The 23867-nt window shown below is 53.6% G+C and overlaps 1 protein-coding gene and 1 long non-coding RNA gene across 2 annotated transcripts in view; one reads left to right on the forward strand and one right to left on the reverse strand.

Annotated features, from left to right (window-relative positions):
- Window positions 1-23867, reverse strand: part of itga10 (integrin, alpha 10) — an 86765-nt gene that overhangs the window by 36571 nt on the left and 26327 nt on the right. The window contains exons 6-10 of the mRNA XM_041179722.1: window positions 22820-22947; window positions 14300-14448; window positions 6970-7120; window positions 6239-6404; window positions 4560-4633 (exon numbers count right to left, since the gene is read on the reverse strand). Of these exons, the coding sequence (XP_041035656.1) occupies window positions 4560-4633; window positions 6239-6404; window positions 6970-7120; window positions 14300-14448; window positions 22820-22947 (668 nt within the window). The remainder of the gene's footprint in view (window positions 1-4559; window positions 4634-6238; window positions 6405-6969; window positions 7121-14299; window positions 14449-22819; window positions 22948-23867) is intronic.
- Window positions 15929-23159, forward strand: LOC121272889. Its single transcript, XR_005941919.1, has 2 exons — window positions 15929-16052; window positions 22788-23159. It is a non-coding gene; the product is annotated as an uncharacterized LOC121272889 (long non-coding RNA).

Here is a 23867-nt window from a genome sequence, read left to right on the forward strand (position 1 = left end):
AGTCTGTTGAACCCACATTCCCGATAAACCCAGAATCTGTTGAACACACATTCCCGATAAACCCAGAGTCTGTTGAACACACATTCCCGATAAACCCAGAGTCTGTTAAACCCACATTCCCGATAAACCCAGAGTCTGTTAAACCCACATTCCCGATAAACCCAGAGTCTGTTAAACACACATTCCCGATAAACCCAGAGTCTGTTAAACCCACATTCCCGATAAACCCAGAGTCTGTTGAACCCACATTCCCGATAAACCCAGAGTCTGTTGAACACACATTCCCGATAAACCCAGAGTCTGTTGAACACACATTCCCGATAAACCCAGAGTCTGTTAAACCCACATTCCCGATAAACCCAGAGTCTGTTAAACACACATTCCCGATAAACCCAGAGTCTGTTAAACACACATTCCCGATAAACCCAGAGTCTGTTGAACCCACATTCCCGATAAACCCAGAGTCTGTTGAACCCACATTCCCGATAAACCCAGAGTCTGTTGAACCCACATTCCCGATAAACCCAGAGTCTGTTGAACCCACATTCCCGATAAACCCAGAGTCTGTTGAACCCACATTCCCGATAAACCCAGAGTCTGTTGAACCCACATTCCCGATAAACCCAGAGTCTGTTAAACCCACATTCCCGATAAACCCAGAGTCTGTTGAACCCACATTCCCGATAAACCCAGAGTCTGTTGAACCCACATTCCCGATAAACCCAGAGTCTGTTAAACACACATTCCCGATAAACCCAGAGTCTGTTGAACACACATTCCCGATAAACCCAGAGTCTGTTAAACCCACGTTCCCGATAAACCCAGAGTCTGTTAAACCCACGTTCCCGATAAACCCAGAGTCTGTTAAACACACATTCCCGATAAACCCAGAGTCTGTTAAACCCACATTCCCGATAAACCCAGAGTCTGTTGAACCCACATTCCCGATAAACCCAGAGTCTGTTGAACCCACATTCCCGATAAACCCAGAGTCTGTTGAACCCACATTCCCGATAAACCCAGAGTCTGTTGAACCCACATTCCCGATAAACCCAGAGTCTGTTGAACACACATTCCCGATAAACCCAGAGTCTGTTGAACCCACATTCCCGATAAACCCAGAATCTGTTGAACACACATTCCCGATAAACCCAGAGTCTGTTGAACACACATTCCCGATAAACCCAGAGTCTGTTAAACCCACATTCCCGATAAACCCAGAGTCTGTTAAACCCACATTCCCGATAAACCCAGAGTCTGTTAAACACACATTCCCGATAAACCCAGAGTCTGTTAAACCCACATTCCCGATAAACCCAGAGTCTGTTGAACCCACATTCCCGATAAACCCAGAGTCTGTTGAACACACATTCCCGATAAACCCAGAGTCTGTTGAACACACATTCCCGATAAACCCAGAGTCTGTTGAACCCACATTCCCGATAAACCCAGAGTCTGTTGAACACACATTCCCGATAAACCCAGAGTCTGTTGAACCCACATTCCCGATAAACCCAGAGTCTGTTGAACACACATTCCCGATAAACCCAGAGTCTGTTGAACACACATTCCCGATAAACCCAGAGTCTGTTGAACACACATTCCCGATAAACCCAGAGTCTGTTGAACACACATTCCCGATAAACCCAGAGTCTGTTAAACCCACATTCCCGATAAACCCAGAGTCTGTTGAACACACATTCCCGATAAACCCAGAGTCTGTTAAACCCACATTCCCGATAAACCCAGAGTCTGTTAAACCCACATTCCCGATAAACCCAGAGTCTGTTGAACACACATTCCCGATAAACCCAGAGTCTGTTGAACCCACATTCCCGATAAACCCAGAGTCTGTTGAACCCACATTCCCGATAAACCCAGAGTCTGTTGAACCCACATTCCCGATAAACCCAGAGTCTGTTGAACCCACATTCCCGATAAACCCAGAGTCTGTTGAACCCACATTCCCGATAAACCCAGAGTCTGTTGAACATGTCATTCCATAAACCTGGAGTTCCAATAGTCCTGGTGGTCAATAAGCCCCACCCCAGACAGAGGGAAATTAGCCACTGCTTCCCTCCAATAAATAAAATCAAAATACTGCGGATGTTGGAAATCTGAAATAGAAACAGAAAATGCTGGAAAAACTCAGCTGGTTTGGCAGCATTTGTGGAGAGGGAATCCGAGTTATCCTTTGGAGTCCGTCTGACTCTTCTTCAGAGCTCTGAGTGTTTCCGGCAATTTCTGTCTTTATCCCTGCTTCCCTCCCATCTTTTTAAGTAATGCCAGGAGGAAGTTAACTGAATGCCTCACCTTATTTTTATTTTGTTATTGCAACAACGAACTTCAGTAAAGTGCCTTACACTGATTTTTAAACAGTTCCTCTGAGGTAAATGAACACCAAGTGCAAGATTGCATGGTTGAACTGTGCTAAAGAGAGGATGTATATTGTTATAACACCTTTTGCATCACTGGGAAATCTCAAAGTGCTTCACAGCCAATGAATTACTTTTTGAAATACAGTTACTGTTATTGTGGGGGGATATTTGGCAGCCAATTTGCACACAGCAAGCTCCCACAAATCAAAGAGATAAAATATAATTAGCAGAGGGGTTTTATGAGATAAATACTAGGCAGGGAAAGCTTCAGAACTCCCATTTTCTTCTTCAAATAGCGCAGAATCTTTTTGCACCAAGCAAACTCAGAGCCTCAGGTTATAGCTTCAGTATGTCCTCATTACTGCCGTGAAGTAGCAGCCTAGATTCTGTCATCAAATCCTGGCGTGTAACCTGTCATCTCAGGGTGTCTTCACTGAGCAAAGCTGACACTGGGCTACAAAACCAGGCTCCGTGGTTTCAAGGCTTCAGCTGTTTGGGGGCCAATTCTCTGATCTTATCCGTCTATACAATTCACTGACCACTGGCAATCAGGAGGGGGAACTCTGATTAATCCTATAGCTCCAGGGTCATTCCCGAGATACCGAGTTTAAACAAATAGATCAGCATTGCAATAAGGAACAGAAGGACGTAAGGAATAGGACCAAGAGGAGGCCATACAGCCCCTTGAGCCTGCTCTACCATTCACTAGCATCATGTCTGATCCCCAACATCAACTCCACTGTTCTGCCCCATCTCGGTATTCTTTGATTCCCAAGTGCCCAAAAATAAATACATCAATCTCAGCCGAGAATATACTCAACAACTGAGCATCCACAACCCTCTGAGCTAAAAGATTGCAAAGATTCACAATCCTCTGAGTGAAGACATTTCTCCTCATTGTCTGAAATGGCTGACCCTCGAGTCAATAACATTTAATTCTAGACCCTTCAGCCACGAGATGCTGGATTCTTGCAGTGCATTCTCCTACCCCAGGAATCTTAGACTTCATTCTGTCACTGGTCTATCACACCACAGCAATCCTAGTCCAAAGGAAGAGGGTTGTGGTTGTTTGGGGGTCAGTCATCCCAGCTCCAGGACATCACTGCAGGAGTTCCTCAGGGTAGTGTCCTCGGCCCAACCATCTTCAGCTGCTTCATCAATGACCTTCCTTCCATCATAAGGTCAGAAGTGGGGATGTTCACTGATGATTGCACAATGTTCAGCACCTCAGATACTGAAGCAGCCCATGTCCAAATGCAGCCAGACCTGGACAATATCCAGGCTTGGGCTGACAAGTGGCAAGTAACACTCACGCCACACAAGTGTCAGGCAATGACCACCTCCAACAAGAGAGAATCTCACCATTGGCCCCTAACATTCAATGGCATTACCACCACTATTAACATCCTGGGGGTTACCATTGACCAGAAACTGAACTGGACCTGCCATATAAATACTGTGGCTACAAGAATAGGTCAGAGGCTGGGAATCGTGCAGTGAGTAACTCACCTCCTGACTCCCCAAAGCTTGTCCGCCATCTACAAGGCACAAGTCAGGAGTGTGATGGAATACTCCCCCACTTGCCTGGTTAGTGCAGCTCCTACAACACTCAAGAAGCTTGACACCGTCTAGGACAAAGCAGCCCCGCTTGATTGGCACCCCAACCACAAACATTCACTCCCTCCACCACCAACACACAGTAGCAGCAGTGTGTGTACCATCTACAAGATGCACTGCAAGAATTCACCAAGGCTCCTTTGACAGCACCTTCCAAACCCACAACCACTACCATCTAGAAGGACAAGGGCAGCAGATAAATGGGAACACCCACCACCTGCAAGTTCCCCTCCAAGTCACTCACCATCCTGACTTGGAAATATATCGGCTGTTCCTTCACTGTCGCTGGGACAAAATCCTGGAACTCTCTTCCAAACAGCACTGTGGATGTAGCTACACTACATGGACTGCAGCGGTTCAAGAAGGGAACTCACCACCACCTTCTCAAGGGCAATGAGGAATGGGCAATAAATGCAAGCCCAGTCAGTGACTCCCAAATCCTGTAAATGAGTTTAAAAAAAAGCTCTTCCTTGCACACAAGCAAGCACTGAAGTCTGGTATGTCTCCATTCCCTAATCATCACAAACAGTACTGCTGCAGAATAAGGCCACGCTCACTCCTTACCTCCAAAACATGGGCTGAAAATCCGGCCTGTGACATTTCCAGCTCAAACGAGCTTTCATTTTGCTGAATTGTTCCTGGAAAGACATTGAAGAGAGAAACCGGAGATTGATTAGTGTCAGTCACTGATCAGCAATAAAAGGATTTATATCCGATCTGACCCAGAGATGTAAATTCAGGTCAATCTGCAAAGATCAATACTGAGTCACTTCCAGAGGTTTAAAGACTGAAACTTCTCCTCCAAAACAGATTATTTCTATTGATGTTAATCCAGCTCTCACATTCTTGCTCCCTAATCCTTCACCTCGCAGCACCCTGTGTTACTGACTGTATCTCTACTGATGTTAATCCTGCTCCCTCACACTGTCACTCAGTAACCCCTCTCCCCCCAGCGCCCTGTGTTACTGACTGTATCTCTACTGATGTTAATCCAGCTCTCTCACACTGTCACTCCGTAACCCCTCTCCCCCCAGCGCCCTGTGTTACTGACTGTATCTCTACTGATGTTAATCCACCTCCCTCACACGGTCACTCAGTAACCCCTCTCCCCCAGCACCCTGTGTTACTGATTGTATCTCTAGTGATGTTAATCCAGCTCCCTCACACTGTCACTCAGTAACCCCTCTCCCCCCAGCGCCCTGTGTTACTGACTGTATCTCTACTGATGTTAATCCAGCTCTCTCACACTGTCACTCCGTAACCCCTCTCCCCCCAGCGCCCTGTGTTACTGACTGTATCTCTACTGATGTTAATCCACCTCCCTCACACGGTCACTCAGTAACCCCTCTCCCCCAGCACCCTGTGTTACTGATTGTATCTCTAGTGATGTTAATCCAGCTCCTTCACACTGTCACTCAGTAGCCCCTCTCCCCAGCGCCCTGTGTTACTGACTGTATCTCTACTGATGTTAATCCCACTCCCTCACACTGTCACTCAGTAACCCCTCTCCCCGCAGCGGCCTGTGTTACTGACTGTATCTCTACTGATGTTAATCCAGCTCCCTCACACTGTCACTCAGTAACCCCTCTCCCCCCAGCGCCCTGTGTTACTGATTGTATCTCTACTGATGTTAATCCCACTCCCTCACACTGTCACTCAGTAACCCCTCTCCCCAGCGCCCTGTGTTACTGACTGTATCTCTACTGATGTTAATCCCACTCCCTCACACTGTCACTCAGTAACCCCTCTCCCCCCAGCACCCTGTGTTACTGACTGTATCTCTTCTGATGTTAATCCCACTCCCTCACACTGTCACTCAGTAACCCCTCTCCCCCCAGCGCCCTGTGTTACTGACTGTATCTCTTCTGATGTTAATCCCACTCCCTCACACTGTCACTCAGTAACCCCTCTCCCCCCAGCGCCCTGTGTTACTGACTGTATCTCTTCTGATGTTAATCCAGTTCCCTCACACTGTCACTCAGTAACCCCTCTCCGCCAGCACCCTGTGTTACTGACTGTATCTCTGATGTTAATCCAGCTCCTTCACACTGTCACTCAGTAACCCCTCTCTCCCCAGCAATCTGTGCTACCAACAGTATCTTTGTTGATGTTAATCCAGCTCCCTTCTCATTTTCACTCAGTAACCCTTCCCATCCAGCAATGTCTATCACAAGATCAGCACAGAACTTGAGGCAGTGAGTGGAAGGGAAAAATAATTTTAAAATGTATAACATGGTCTTTACCTTCTAGCCCAAATATTCTGTCCCCCAAAGCATCCACAATATCGTTCAGTGCTGCCTCATCGCTGACATTGAAGAAATGTTTCTCATCTGGGTCGCTGGCAATAAATTTGATCTCTTTTATAAAGGTCTCTGTGTCTTTGCGTCTCCGGATGTAATGGCCCAGAACCTGCAGGAGGAACACTGGGTTACACAGTGACTTGAACCTCCTAATGTGGGCCACAATTGGGCGCTAGCTGTTCAGAAGTGTTGTAAGGTGCGAAAGGGCAAGCAACCATTGCACAGCTGATCAACAAAATAGCTCATGTTGATTAATATCAGCGTCCTCATAGGCAGTCGAGATTTTGTTCACCGATTTTTCCTGTATCTTTTAAAATTATGATGGGGTCGAGAGGGTAAACGTAGAGAAGCTCTTTTCACCTGAGAGGGAGACCAAAATGAGGGGCCATATATATAACATAGTCACTAAATCCGATAGGGAATTCAGCAGCAAATTCTTCACCCAGAGAGTGGTGAGAATGTGGAACTCTCTACCGCTTGGAGTGGTCGAGGTGAATTGTATAAAGGAAGCGAGAAAAACACGTGAGTGAGAAAGAACTAGGAGAATATGTAAATGGAATGAGACAAAGTAGGGTGGGAGAAGTCAGTTTGGAATATAAACACAAGCGTCAGCCACTTGGGCTGAATGACCTGTTTCTTTGCTGAGCAATGTGTAACTCTGAGAAATCACTTACAGCAATGGCATAGCGACTGATGTTACGCTTTTCACACTCGGCAAGTGCGTCACGTAGCTCCAGCCCATCATGAGATTCTCCGTCTGTCACAACAACCATAACTTTGGTGGCTCCGTCCCGTCCACCACGTTCTGGGCTGAAGGCCTCGGAGCTGGAGGTACAAATAGTAGAGGCAACAAATTATACTGCAACAAATTACAAAGCTCAATACACCCGAAGGGACAATGCCTCACTCTCAGTTCAGAACCTCTGGAACACACTGACACCCATCACTGTGACCTGTGCTGTACCTGTCCTGGGAGTGTTTGATGGGGACAGTGTAGAGGGAGCTTTACTCTGTATCTAACCCCGTGCTGTACCTGTCCTGGGAGTGTTTGATGGGACAGCAGAGAGGGAGATTTTGCTCTGTATCTAAGGGTGTGTTTGATGCTGAAAATGTGTTTATAAAATGTTCCATTCTCCAGAACAAAGATTCCTTACTTCATTCAGCATCAAATTCACAAAAAAATCAAGTAGATTAAGAAAGTGGAACAGTGACACTGGGCATTTATGAGCAGTATCAACACATGAAGCCATTGTCCTATTTTTATCCTGAAGTGCGGAGTCGTGTGACTAAGAGGAAGGTTTTGTGTGAAATGTTTTGGGTGCTTGTTGTGTTGCCTGAGCTGATGAATAAACTCTTTCTGTGAGACCGCGAACTCTGCAGTTAGGGTCACCACCAAGCAGTTTGCCCTTACTGCAAATTAACAGAGCACAGTTGGTCACTTGCCTGGTGAATGCCAAAGAGGACACTTCCACTTAAAGAACAGAAAGTGCCTGAGATGTAGAGCAGCCGTAATTGGAACCAATCGTCAGATCAATGCAGTGGCTGTAAGCACAGCAACTCAACAGGCTCCTGGGCAATGACCAGGCTGATCAACACACACCCTCTCCCCATCCCACCCACGCCCCACACACACACACCCTCCCCCCCACACACACACACTCACCCCCCCACAACACACACACCCACCCCCGACACACACACACCCACCCCCGACACACACACCCTACCCCCCCACACACACACCCTCCCCCCACACACACACCCTACCCCCCCACACACACACACCCTCCCCCACACACACACACACCCTCCCCCCACACACACACCCTACCCCCCCACACACACACACCCTACCCCCCCACACACACACACCCTACCCCCCCACACACACACACCCTCCCCCACACACACACACACCCTACCCCCCCACACACACACACCCTACCCCCCACACACACACCCTCCCCCCACACACACACCCACGCCCCACAACACACACACACTCACCCCCCCACAACACACACACGCACCCCCGACACACACACACCCACCCCCGACACACACACCCTACCCCCCACACACACACCCTCCCACACACACACACCCTCCCCCCACACACACACCCCCCCCCACACACACACCCTCCCCCCCCACACACACACCCTCCCCACACACACACCCACACACCCCCCCACACACACACCCCTCCCCCCAACACACACACACACCCTCCCCCCACACACACACACACACCCTCCCCACAACACACACACACACCCCTCCCCCCCACACACACACCCCTCCCCCCCACACACACACCCTCCCCCCAACACACACACACACACCCTCCCCACAACACACACACACACACCCTCCCCCCACACACACACACACACCCACCCCCCCACACACACACACCCCTCCCCCCAACACACACACACACCCTCCCCCCCACACACACACCCTCCCCACAACACACACACACCCCTCCCCCCACACACACACACACACCCCTCCCCCCACACACACACACCCTCCCCCCACACACACACACACACCCCTCCCCCCCACACACACACCCCTCCCCCCAACACACACACACACCCCCTCCCCACACACACACACACCCCTCCCCCCCACACACACACCCCTCCCCCCACACACACACACACACCCCTCCCCCCAACACACACACACACCCCTCCCCCCAACACACACACCCCTCCCCCCACACACACACACACACCCCTCCCCCCCACACACACACCCTCCCCCCACACACACACACACACCCCTCCCCCCCACACACACACCCTCCCCCCAACACACACACACCCCTCCCCCCACACACACACACACACCCCTCCCCCCCACACACACACCCTCCCCCCACAACACACACACACCCCTCCCCCCACACACACACACACACCCCTCCCCCCACACACACACACACACCCTCCCCCCCACACACACACCCTCCCCCCCCACACACACACCCTCCCCCCCCACACACACACACACCCTCCCCCCCACACACACACACACCCCTCCCCCCACACACACACACACCCTCCCCACACACACACACACACACTCCCCCCCCCCACACACACACACCCTACCCCACACACACACACACCCTCCCCCCAACACACACACCCACTCCCCCCCACACACACACACCCCTCCCCCCAACACACACACACACCCCTCCCCCCAACACACACACACACCCTCCCCCCAACACACACACACACCCTCCCCCCAACACACACACACCCCTCCCCCCAACACACACACACACACCCTCCCCCCAACACACACACACACCCCTCCCCCCCACACACACACACACCCTCCCCCCAACACACACACACACCCCTCCCCCCAACACACACACACACCCCTCCCCCCAACACACACACACACCCCTCCCCCCAACACACACACACACCCCTCCCCCCAACACACACACACACCCCTCCCCCCAAACACACACCCTCCCCCCCCACACACACACACACCCTCCCCCCCACACACACACACACCCTCCCCCCCCACACACACACACACCCTCCCCCCCCACACACACACACCCTCCCCCCCCACACACACACACACCCTCCCCCCCCCCACACACACACACCCTACCCCACACACACACACACACACCCCTCCCCCCAACACACACACACACCCTCCCCCCAACACACACACACACACCCTCCCCCCCACACACACACACACACCCCTCCCCCCAACACACACACACACCCTCCCCCCAACACACACACACACACCCCTCCCCCCAACACACACACACACCCTCCCCCCAACACAAACACACACCCCTCCCCCCAACACACACACACACCCCTCCCCCCAACACACACACACACCCTCCCCCCAACACACACACACACCCTCCCCCCAACACAAACACACACCCCTCCCCCCAACACACACACACACCCCTCCCCCCAACACACACACACACCCCTCCCCCCCACACACACACACACCCTCCCCCCAACACACACACACACCCCTCCCCCCAACACACACACACACCCTCCCCCAACACACACACACACCCCTCCCCCCAACACACACACACACCCTCCCCCCAACACACACACACACACACACCCTCCCCCAACACACACACACACCCCTCCCCCCAACACACACACACACCCCTCCCCCCAACACACACACACACCCCTCCCCCCCAACACACACACACACCCCTCCCCCCAACACACACACACACCCTCCCCCCCACACACACACCCTCCCCCCCCACACACACACACACCCTCCCCCCCCACACACACACCCTCCCCCCCACACACACACACACACCCTCCCCCCCACACACACACACACACCCTCCCCCACACACACACACACACACCCTCCCCCCAACACACACACACACCCTCCCCCCAACACACACACACACCCTCCCCCCCCACACACACACCCCTCACCCCAAACACACACACACCCTCCCCCCCACACACACACACCCTCCCCCCAACACACACACACACCCTCCCCCCCCACACACACACCCCTCACCCCAAACACACACACACCCTCCCCCCCCACACACACACACCCTCCCCCCCCACACACACACACCCTCCCCCCAACACACACACACACCCTCCCCCCAACACACACACACCCCTCCCCCCAAACACACACACACCCCTCCCCCCCACACACACACACACCCCACCCCCCACACACACACACACACCCTCCCCCCAACACATACACCCCTCCCCCCAACACATACACCCCTCCCCCCAACACACACACACCCTCCCCCAACACACACACACCCCTCCCCCCAACACATACACCCCTCCCCCCAACACACACACACCCTCCCCCAACACACACACACCCCTCCCCCCCACACACACACCCCTCCCCCCAACACACACACCCCTCCCCCCCAAACACACACACCCCTCCCCCCCACACACACACCCTCCCCCCCACACACACACCCTCCCCGCACACACACACCCTCCCTCCCCGCACACACACACCCTCCCTCCCCGCACACACACACCCTCCCTCCCCGCACACACACACCCTCCCTCCCCCCACACACACACCCTCCCCCCCACACACACACACCCTCCCCCCACACACACACCCTCCCCCCCACACACACACACACCCCTCCCCCCACACACACACACACACCCCTCCCCACACACACACACACACCCCTCCCCCCAACACACACACACACACCCTCCCCCACACACACACACCCCTCACCCCAAACACACACACACCCCCTCCCCCACACACACACCCTCCCCCCCCCCCCACACACACACACACACCCTCCCCCCCCACACACACACACCCCTCCCCCACACACACACACACCCCTCCCCCCCCACACACACACACCCCTCCCCCCCACACACACACACACCCCTCCCCCCACACACACACACACCCCACACACACACCCTCCCCCACACACACACACCCTCCCCCTCCCCCACACACACACCCTCCCCCCACACACACACCCTCCCCCCCCACACACACACACACCCTCCCCCCAACACACACACACACCCCTCCCCCCAACACACACCCTCCCCCACACACACACACCCTCCCCCTCCCCCACACACACACCCTCCCCCCACACACACACCCTCCCCCCCCCCCACACACACACCCTCCCCCACACACACACACACACCCTCCCCCCACACACACACACACACCCTCCCCCCCACACACACACACACCCTCCCCCCCCACACACACACACCCTCCCCCCCCACACACACACACACACCCTCCCCCCAACACACACACACACCCCTCCCCCCAACACACACACACACCCCTCCCCCCAACACACACACCCCTCCCCCCAACACACACACACACCCTCCCCCCACACACACACACACACACCCTCCCCCCACACACACACCCCTCCCCCCAACACACACACACACCCCTCCCCCCCACACACACACACCCCTCCCCCCAACACACACACACACCCTCCCCCCAACACACACACACACCCTCCCCCCACACACACACACACACACCCTCCCCCCACACACACACCCTCCCCCCCCCAACACACACACACACACCCTCCCCCCCCACACACACACACACACCCTCCCCCCAACACACACACACACCCCTCCCCCCCAACACACACACACACCCCTCCCCCCACACACACACACACACCCCTCCCCCCCAACACACACACACACCCTCCCCCCAACACACACACACACACCCCTCCCCCCAACACACACACCCTACCCCCACACACACACACACACACCCTCCCCCCACACACACACCCTCCCCCCCCCACACACACACCCCTCCCCCCAACACACACACCCCTCCCCCCAACACACACACACACCCTCCCCCCAACACACACACACACCCTCCCCCCAACACACACACACACCCTCCCCCCACACACACACACACCCCTCCCCCCAAACACACACACACACCCTCCCCCCACACACACACACACCCTCCCCCCCCCAACACACACACACACCCCTCCCCCCAAACACACACACACACCCTCCCCCCCACACACACACACACACCCCTCCCCCCAACACACACACACACCCTCCCCCCCAACACACACACACACCCCTCCCCCCAACACACACACACACCCCTCCCCCCAACACACACACACACACCCTCCCCCCAACACACACACACACCCTCCCCACAACACACACACACACACCCTCCCCCCACACACACACACACCCCTCCCCCCAACACACACACACACCCCTCCCCCCAACACACACACACACCCCTCCCCCCAACACACACACACACCCCTCCCCCCCAACACACACACACACCCCTCCCCCCAACACACACACACCCCTCCCCCCAACACACACACCCCTCCCCCCAACACACACACACACTCCCCCCCCAACACACACACACACCCTCCCCCCAACACACACACACACCCTCCCCCCAACACACACACACACACCCTCCCCCCCCAACACACACACACACCCTCCCCCCAACACACACACACACCCTCCCCCACACACACACACACACCCCTCCCCCCAACACACACACACACACCCTCCCCCCAACACACACACACACCCCTCCCCCCAACACACACACACACCCCTCACCCCAAACACACACCCCCCTCCCCCCAACACACACACACACCCCTCCCCCCAACACACACACACACCCTCCCCCCACACACACACACACACACCCTCCCCCCACACACACACCCTCCCCCCGACACACACACCCTCCCCCACACACACACCCTCCCCCCCAACACACACACACCCTCCCCCCCACACACACACACACACCCTCCCCCCCACACACACACACACACCCTCCCCCCACACACACACCCTCCCCCCCCACACACACACCCTCCCCCCACACACACACCCTCCCCCCACACACACACCCTCCCCCCCCGACACACACACCCTCCCCCCGACACACACACCGTCCCCCCCAACACACACACACACCCTCCCCCCCACACACACACCCTCCCCCCCCGACACACACACCCTCCCCCCGACACACACACCGTCCCCCCCAACACACACACACACCCTCCCCCCCCGAAAATGAGTCGAAACTTTATTCTATGAAATATAAATTGGAATTTCTGCTTTTGTGCCTCTGCGTAAATAATGTTTGTGAGCCCTTGTGTTTCTGCCCCATCATATCCCTCCCCTGCTCCTGTTGATGTTGACTCTCTCTGGCGTCTGGCACCTCTCCTGGGTGTAGACAGATGTCTGGCCCATTGTCTGTGAGAGTGGCAGAGGACTGGGTCCCTGGCATCAGGTCCTGTGCAAGCCCTGTTCTGTGCACTGACTCCACAGGCACGCCAGAAGATTCAGCAGCTGAGAAACGCACAAAGCTGACATTTACCACGCCGCTCTGACTGCCATCGCCGTCTTCGTCTCCCGGCCGCCCTGTCGGCTGATATTTCTGGCAGCCTCTACCACCTCCCGTGCAGTCTTGTGTTCGCTGAGACTGAACTCGTGAACCACCGTCTCCGCATACTGCAGCACTCCGATCTAAGGGCGTGATACGAAATAATGTGAAAGACGTTAAGAATGAGGTCACACAACCGTGGCGAAACATCTCCTTCAGCCTCTGCAGCAACACTGTTCAACTCTTCAAGCTGTGTTTCTGGCAGTGAGAGAAATAACCACAGCATTAGTGACTACAGTGTGACAAATCCGAGCTAAACCAGACTAAACAGCCATCCAAGGTTCCTGCTGTGCGTCAATTGTCCCATTTAAAGATACCACACCCACGCAGCCAGGCCAAATCATTTAAAGGGCCTCAGGGCTTAAATGAATCGGTTGCGCACCACAAAAAAATTAGCGGATACACTGCAGCCATACCTGCAACCTGTCTATCACTCCTCCTTATCTCTGTGACCTCCTCCAGTTCTCCTCTCGAAGCCCTGCAACTCCTTCCTCAAACATTTCCACCTCGCTCTCCTCCTTAAAGTCTCTTCTAAAAATCCAATTCTTTTACCAAGCTGTTGGTCACCCCTTCCAATACCCCCTTCTGTGTATTCCCGGGGCCCAGCGCCAGGAAACTCTCGCCTGCAGTGGGAAGGGAAGGAAGAAACCACCATACCTTGAGCACCTTTCACAAGCTCAGGATGCTACAAAAGGTTTTCCAACCAGAGGAGTACTTTAAGGTTGTTGCAATATTGGAAATGCAGCAGCAAATCGCACACAGCACGATCCCACACACAGCACTGGGATAATGCACACTCACTCTTTCTTAACAATTGATTTTGATTGATAGATAAATATTGTGCAGGACAACAAGCAAATTGGCAGGTTTCTTTGGAAAGTGCCAGAGGATCTTCTGCATTCACCTGATGCAACAGACAGGGCAACAGTTTAATGCCTCAACTGAAAGACAGCACCCCTGACAGTGCGGCACTCCCTCAGTACTGACCCTCCCACAGTGCGGTGCTCCCTTAGTACTGACCCTCCCACAGTGCGGTGCTCCCTCAGTACTGACCCTCCGACAGTGCGGCGCTCCCTCAGTACTGACCCTCCGACAGTGCGGCGCTCCCTCAGTACTGACCCTCCGACAGTGCGGCGCTCCCTCAGCACTGACCCTCCGACAGTGCAGCACTCCCTCAGTACTGACCCTCCGACAGTGCGGCGCTCCCTCAATACTGACCCTCCGACAGTGCGGCACTCCTCAGTACTGATCCTCCAACAGTGCGGTGCTCCCTCAGTACTGACCCTCCGACAGTGCGGCACTCCCTCAGTACTGACCCTCCGACATTGCGGTGCTCCCTCAGAGCTGCATTGGAAATGTCAGTCTGGATTTGCTGCTCATGTTTCTGGATTGGGGCTGTAGCCTATGACCTTCTCAGTCTGAAATAAGTGTTAACTGCTAAGCCATCCTCAAATACCTCTGGGAAATAGAGCCTCATATACATCAGCTGTCTTTTGCAGTGCAGTGACAGCTGTTATGCAGATTATTTGGTAACTGACCTTCACACACAGCAAGTTCCAACAAACAGCAATGAGATGCAATGGCTTTTGATCAGCTCAGCCCTTCCTCAGCAAGCCTTACACAGAGAGATAGCCGTGTTCTTGATGATGCTCTGGCCCTTGGGTGAGGCCCCACAGTTCTTGCACAGGTAGGAGGTCACTCCCTCTCCAGCTAACGTGTTAAATTTACTGTGGATCTGGACTTTAATTTGATTCGCAATAACATGCATATAGATATATATATAAAAATGGGAGTGGAGAGGAAATACTTTGGGGTTTTTGAAATTATATGGATCAGTTTAGATTAGAGGCTGTGTGATAAGGTCACCGCCCTGCTCTCAGCTTGGCTGTCACCTCTCCGCAGTCAGCACTCAAACGTGTTACACTCCAATGCTGGAACTATTCATATGAAGTTGTATAGACCTGAGAGTCGGCACTGTCCTGCCCATCTATGCTCAGATAGCAACTCAAACAGCAGAGCCCTGCAACAAGGACCATGCTGGGATAGAAACACACTCAACACGTTAAGGAAAATTCAAATGCATGAAACATTTGCTTGCCAGGTTAAAAGGTAGAGCGTGAATGAGGTGAGGTGGGGTGAGTAAACATGGAATTAAACACAGCAGGTGAGGTGAGTGAGGATGGAGTGAAACAAAGCAGGTGGAGTGAGGGTCAGTGGTTAAACCCAGGAGGTAGAGTGATTGAGAGTGGGTTAAATATTGGAAGTGGGGTGAGTGAGAGTGGGGTTAAACACTGGAGGTTGGGTGAGTGAGAGTGGGGTTAAACACTGGAGGTGGGGTGAGTGAGAGTGGGGTTAAACACTGGAGGTGGGGCGAGTGAGAGTGGGGTTAAACACTGGAGGTAGGGAGAGTGAGAGTGGGGTTAAACACTGGAGGTGGGGTGAGTGAGAGTGGGGTTAAACATTGGAGGTGGAATGAGTTAGAATGGGGTTAAACACTGGAGGTGGAGTGAGTGGGGTGAAACACTGGAGTTGGGGTGAGTGGGGTTAAACACTGGAGTTGCGGTGAGTGGGATTATGCACTGGAGGTGGGGTGAGTAGGAGTGGGATTAAACACTGGAGGTAGGATGAGTGAGAGAGGGGTTAAACACTGGAATGGGGTGAATAAGAGTGGGGATAAACAATGGAGGTGAGGTGAGTGAGAGTGGGGTTAAACACTGGAGGTGGAACAAATGGGTTAAACGCTGGAGGTGGGGTGAGTGAGAGTGGGGTTAAACAATGGAGGTGGGGGGGAGTGGTGTAAACACTGGAGGTGGTGTGAGTGAGAGTGGGGTTAAAAACTGGAGGTGAGGTGAGTGAGAGTGGGGTTAAACAATGGAGGTGGGGGTGAGTGGAGTAAACACTGGAGGTGAGGTGAGTGATAGTGGGGTTAAACAATGGAGGTGGGGTGAGTGGAGTAAACACTGGAGGTGGTGTGAGTGAGAGTGGGGCTAAAAACTGGAGTTGGGAAGAGTGGGTTAAAGCACTGGAATTGGGGTGAGTGAGAGTGGGGTTAAACACTGGAGGTGGGGTGAGTAAGAGTGGGGTTTAACACTGGAGATGGGGTGAGTGAGAGTGGGGTTTAACACTGGAGGTGGGGTGATGGAGAGTGCGATTAAACACTGGAGGTGGGGTGACCAGGGTTATACATTGGAGGTGGGATGAGTGAGAATGGGGTTAAACACTGGAGGTGGAACAAACGGGTTAAACACTGGAGGTGGGGAGAGTGAGAGTGAGGTTAAACACTGGAGGTGGGGTGAATGAGAGTGGGGTTAAACACTGGAGGTGGGGTGAGTGAGAGTGGGGTTAAACACTGGGGGTGGGGAGAGTGAGAGTGGGGTTAAACAATGGAGGTAAGGTGAGTGAGAGTGGGGTAAAGCACAAGGTGGGGTGAGTGAGGGTGGGGTTAACCACTGGAGGTGGGGCGAGTGAGCGTGGGTATAAACACTGGAGGTGGGGTGAATGAGAGTGGGGTTAAACACTGGAGGTGGTGTGAGTGAGAGTGGGGTTAAACACTGGAGGTGTGGAGAGTGAGAGTTGGGTTAAACACTGGAGGTGGGGCGAGTGAGAGTGGGTTTAAACACTGGAGGTGGGGTGAATGAGAGTGGGGTTAAACACTGGAGTTGGTGTGAGTGAGAGTGGGGTTAAACACTGGAGGTGTGGAGAGTGAGAGCTGGGTTAAACACTGGAGGTGGGGCGAGTGAGAGTGGGTTTAAACACTGGAGGTGGGGTGAATGAGAGTGGGGTTAAACACTGGAGGTGTGGAGAGTGAGAGTGGGGTAAAACACAAGGTGGGGTGAGTGAGAGTGGGGTTAAACACTGGAGGTGGGGTGAGTGAGAGTGGGTTTAACCACTGGAGGTGAAGTGAGTGAGAGTGCGATTAAACACTGGAGGTGGGGTGAGTGAGAGTGGGGTTAAACACAAGGTGGGGTGAGTGGCAATGGGGTTAAACAGGAAGTGGGGTGAGTGAGAGTGGGTTGAAACACTGGGTGTGGTAAGTGGGAGTGGGGGTAAACACTGGGTGTGGTAAGTGGGGGTGGGGGTAAACACTGGGTGTGGAAAGTGGGACTGAGGGTAAACACTGGGTGTGGTAAGTGGGAGAGGTGTTTAACACTGGGTGTGGTAAGTGGGAGTGGGGTTAAACACTGGGTGTGGTAAGTGGGAGTGGGGGTAAACACTGGGTTGTGGTAAATGGGAGTGGGGGTAAACACTGGGTGTGGTAAGTGGGAGTTGGGGTAAACACTGGGCTGTGTAAGTGGGATTGGGGTTAAACACTGGGTGTGGTAAGTGGGAGTGGGGGTAAACACTGGCTGTGGTAAGTGGGAGTGGGGGTAAACACTGGGCTGTGTAAGTGGGAGTGGGGGTAAACACTGGGCTGTGTAAGTGGGAGTGGGGGTAAACACTGGGCTGTGTAAGTGGGAGTGGGGGTAAACACTGGGCTGTGTAAGTGGGATTGGGGTTAAACACTGGGTGTGGTAAGTGGGAGTGGGGGTAAACACTGGCTGTGGTAAGTGGGAGTGGGGGTAAACACTGGGCTGTGTAAGTGGGAGTGGGGGTAAACACTGGGCTGTGTAAGTGGGAGTGGGGGTAAACACTGGGCTGTGTAAGTGGGAGTGGGGGTAAACACTGGGTGTGGTAAGTGGTTGTGGGGGTAAATACTGGGCTATGGTAAGTGGGAGAGAGAGCAAACACTGGGTGTGGTAAGTGGGAGTGGGGGTAAACACTGAGTTGTGTAAGTGGGAGTGGGGGTAAACACTGGGTGTGGTAAGTGGGAGTGGGGATAAACACTGAGCTGTGTAAGTGGGAGTGGGGGTAAACACAGTGTGGTAAGTGGGAGTGGGGGTAAACACGGGTGTGGTAAGTGGGAGTGGGGGTAAACACTGGGCTGTGTAAGTGGGAGTGGGGGTAAACACAGTGTGGTAAGTGGGAGTGGGGGTAAACACAGTGTGGTAAGTGGGAGTGGGGGTAAACACTGGGTGTGGTAAGTGGGAGTGGGGGTAAACACTGAGTGTGGTAAGTGGGAGTGGGGGTAAACACTGGGTGTGGTAAGTGGGAGTGGGGGTAAACACTGGGCTGTGTAAGTGGGAGTGGGGGTAAACACTGAGTGTGGTAAGTGGGAGTGGGGGTAAACACTGGGCTGTGTAAGTGGGAGTGGGGGTAAACACTGAGTGTGGTAAGTGGGAGTGGGGGTAAACACTGGGTGTGGTAAGTGGGAGTGAGGGTAAACACTGGGTGTGGTAAGTGGGAGTGGGGTTAAACACTGGGCTGTGTAAGTGGGAGTGGGGGTAAACACTGGGTGTGGTAAGTGGGAGTGGGGGTAAACACTGGGTGTGGTAAGTGGGAGTGAGGGTAAACACTGGGTGTGGTAAGTGGGAGTGGGGGTAAACACTGAGTGTGGTAAGTGGTTGTGGGGGTAAACACTGGGCTGTGTAAGTGGGAGTGGGGGTAAACACTGGGCTGTGTAAGTGGGAGTGGGGGTAAACACTGGGCTGTGTAAGTGGGAGTGGGGGTAAACGCTGGGTGTGGTAAGTGGGACTGAGGGTAAACACTGGGCTATGTAAGTGGGAGTGGGGGTAAACACTGGGTGTGGTAAGTGGGAGTGAGGGTAAACACTGGGTGTGGTAAGTGGGAGTGGGGGTAAACACTGGGTGTGGTAAGTGGGAGTGGGGGTAAACACTGGGTGTGGTAAGTGGGAGTGGGGGTAAACACTGGGTGTGGTAAGTGGGAGTGGGGGTAAACACTGGGTGTGGTAAGTGGGAGTGGGGGTAAACACTGGGCTGTGTAAGTGGGAGTGGGGGTAAACGCTGGGTGTGGTAAGTGGGACTGAGGGTAAACACTGGGCTATGTAAGTGGGAGTGGGGGTAAACACTGGGTGTGGTAAGTGGGAGTGAGGGTAAACACTGGGTGTGGTAAGTGGGAGTGGGGGTAAACACTGGGTGTGGTAAGTGGGAGTGGGGGTAAACACTGGGTGTGGTAAGTGGGAGTGGGGGTAAACACTGGGTGTGGTAAGTGGGAGTGGGGGTAAACACTGGGTGTGGTAAGTGGGAGTGGGGGTAAACACTGGGTGTGGTGTGTGGGACTGAGGGTAAACACTGGGTGTGGTAAGTGGGAGTGGGGGTAAACACTGGGTGTGGTAAGTGGGAGTGGGGGTAAACACTGGGTGTGGTAAATGGGAGTGGGGGTAAACACTGGGCTGTGTGAGTGGGAGTGAGGGTAAACACTGGGTGTGGTAAGTGGGAGTGGGGGTAAACACTGGGCTGTGTAAGTGGGAGTGGGGGTAAACGCTGGGTGTGGTAAGTGGGACTGAGGGTAAACACTGGGCTATGTAAGTGGGAGTGGGGGTAAACACTGGGTGTGGTAAGTGGGAGTGAGGGTAAACACTGGGTGTGGTAAGTGGGAGTGGGGGTAAACACTGGGTGTGGTAAGTGGGAGTGGGGGTAAACACTGGGTGTGGTAAGTGGGAGTGGGGGTAAACACTGGGTGTGGTAAGTGGGAGTGGGGGTAAACACTGGGTGTGGTAAGTGGGAGTGGGGGTAAACACTGGGTGTGGTGTGTGGGACTGAGGGTAAACACTGGGTGTGGTAAGTGGGAGTGGGGGTAAACACTGGGTGTGGTAAGTGGGAGTGGGGGTAAACACTGGGTGTGGTAAGTGGGAGTGGGGGTAAACACTGGGTGTGGTAAATGGGAGTGGGGGTAAACACTGGGCTGTGTGAGTGGGAGTGAGGGTAAACACTGGGTGTGGTAAGTGGGAGTGGGGGTAAACACTGGGCTGTGTAAGTGGGAGTGGGGGTAAACACTGGGCTGTGTAAGTGGGAGTGGGGGTAAACGCTGGGTGTGGTAAGTGGGACTGAGGGTAAACACTGGGTGTGGTAAGTGGGAGTGGGGGTAAACACTGGGCTGTGTAAGTGGGAGTGGGGGTAAACGCTGGGTGTGGTAAGTGGGACTGAGGGTAAACACTGGGCTATGTAAGTGGGAGTGGGGGTAAACACTGGGTGTGGTAAGTGGGAGTGAGGGTAAACACTGGGTGTGGTAAGTGGGAGTGGGGGTAAACACTGGGTGTGGTAAGTGGGAGTGGGGGTAAACACTGGGTGTGGTAAGTGGGAGTGGGGGTAAACACTGGGTGTGGTAAGTGGGAGTGGGGGTAAACACTGGGTGTGGTAAGTGGGAGTGGGGGTAAAAACTGGGTGTGGTGTGTGGGACTGAGGGTAAACACTGGGTGTGGTAAGTGGGAGTGGGGGTAAACACTGGGTGTGGTAAGTGGGAGTGGGGGTAAACACTGGGTGTGGTAAGTGGGAGTGGGGGTAAACACTGGGTGTGGTAAATGGGAGTGGGGGTAAACACTGGGCTGTGTGAGTGGGAGTGAGGGTAAACACTGGGTGTGGTAAGTGGGAGTGGGGGTAAACACTGGGCTGTGTAAGTGGGAGTGGGGGTAAACACTGAGTTGTGTAAGTGGGAGTGGGGTAAACACTGGGTGTGGTAAGTGGGAGTGGTGGTAAACACTGGGTGTGGTAAGTGGGAGTGGGGGTAAACACTGGGTGTGGTAAGTGGGAGTGGGGGTAAACACTGGGCTGTGTAAGTGGGAGTGGGGGTAAACGCTGGGTGTGGTAAGTGGGACTGAGGGTAAACACTGGGCTATGTAAGTGGGAGTGGGGGTAAACACTGGGTGTGGTAAGTGGGACTGAGGGTAAACACTGGGTGTGGTAAGTGGGAGTGGGGGTAAACACTGGGCTGTGTAAGTGGGAGTGGGGGTAAACACTGGGTGTGGTAAGTGGGAGTGAGGGTAAACACTGGGTGTGGTAAGTGGGAGTGGGGGTAAACACTGGGTGTGGTAAGTGGGAGTGGGGGTAAACACTGGGTGTGGTAAGTGGGAGTGGGGGTAAACACTGGGTGTGGTAAGTGGGAGTGGGGGTAAACACTGGGTGTGGTGTGTGGGACTGAGGGTAAACACTGGGTGTGGTAAGTGGGAGTGGGGGTAAACACTGGGTGTGGTAAGTGGGAGTGGGGGTAAACACTGGGTGTGGTAAGTGGGAGTGAGGGTAAACACTGGGTGTGGTAAGTGGGAGTGGGGGTAAACACTGGGCTGTGTAAGTGGGAGTGGGGGTAAACACTGAGTTGTGTAAGTGGGAGTGGGGTAAACACTGGGTGTGGTAAGAGGGAGTGAGGGTAAACACTGGGTGTGGTAAGTGGGAGTGGGGGTAAACACTGGGCTGTGGTGCGTTGTTTATTCCTCTGTCGTGCAACATATTTTTGAGATGTTTTAACAATCACTGTTCTCTTCACACCAATTCTCAATGAAAAGCTGGTGGCAGTGATTAAAACATGCTGATTCTGTGGAGGAAGGATAACAGCGTGAAATTTACAGAATTTCTGACTCTTTCTTTTCCAGTGAGACAATGGGTGAAGACATTGTGGACTTGCCTGTATCTGCTTGGGGCCAATGTGGAATTTGTTGAGGACATTGCTGAGGAACTTCTGTACCTCGTGCCAGGGGTAGATACTGTTTGATCCATCCAACAGGATCACAATGTCCATGGAGACACCACAATCTGTAAAAGGGACAGAGAGTATTACAGAGATGTAAATATACAGTTAACACAGAAAGTAGGATTAAGTGTACCAAGATCTCTAGGCTTGATATTTAGACCCTCTCCCAGAGCTTAACAGTCCAGTTCTGCCATCATAACACTGATATCTCAAAGCATCCCTAAATCACACTGTGGTCTGTTTTATCACTGGTGTAATAAAGGGTTGTATTAATCGATAGTAGTGCCTTTCATGGCCTCAGCTAATGGAATAGTTTCCTGAAGTATCATTACTGTTTGTAGGAAACGCAGCAGCAGCCAATTTGCAAACAGCAAGCTGTCACAAACACTGTGATCATGACCAGAACTCCTCTTAGTTTCGTCATGTTGGCTGAGGGCTATCTGGTGGCCAGAACACAGGGGAGAACTTTCCTGCTTTTCTTCAAAATAGTGCCACTGGATCTTTTACATCCACCTATGAGGGCAGATAAGGCCTCAGTTTTACCTCTCATCCAAAAGGTAGCCTGTTGACAGTGTTATGCTTGAGATGCTGGCCTGGATGAAGTACAGTAGAATCTGGAATGGGATTTGAACCTTCAACCCACTGAGTCGGAAGTAAGAGTTCTCCCCACTCAGCCACAGCGAACGGTGATGGTGATGGTGGCTTGTGAAACTTACACACCACCTAGGCTCTAGCGTACAGAGGAGGAAGCTGGCCAAGGCACCAGGGGGTGGGGGAGCCCATGCTCCTTCGTACCAACAAGGTCAGCAGCATTCCCAATGCAATTTTACAACATCTGTACTCATTTTTGAACAAAGACCTTTTAAAGGAAACTGAAACACTGAGCAGGTACATTTGGTGTTTTCAGGGGAACCATGAGTGAAAACGGTACCCTGGTGGAGTTAGGAAAAGGTCATTACTGAGGGCTAGTGCAAGCTAGCTG

This window comes from Carcharodon carcharias, chromosome 36 (assembly GCF_017639515.1).
Source record: "Carcharodon carcharias isolate sCarCar2 chromosome 36, sCarCar2.pri, whole genome shotgun sequence".
Lineage (NCBI taxonomy): Eukaryota > Metazoa > Chordata > Chondrichthyes > Lamniformes > Lamnidae > Carcharodon > Carcharodon carcharias.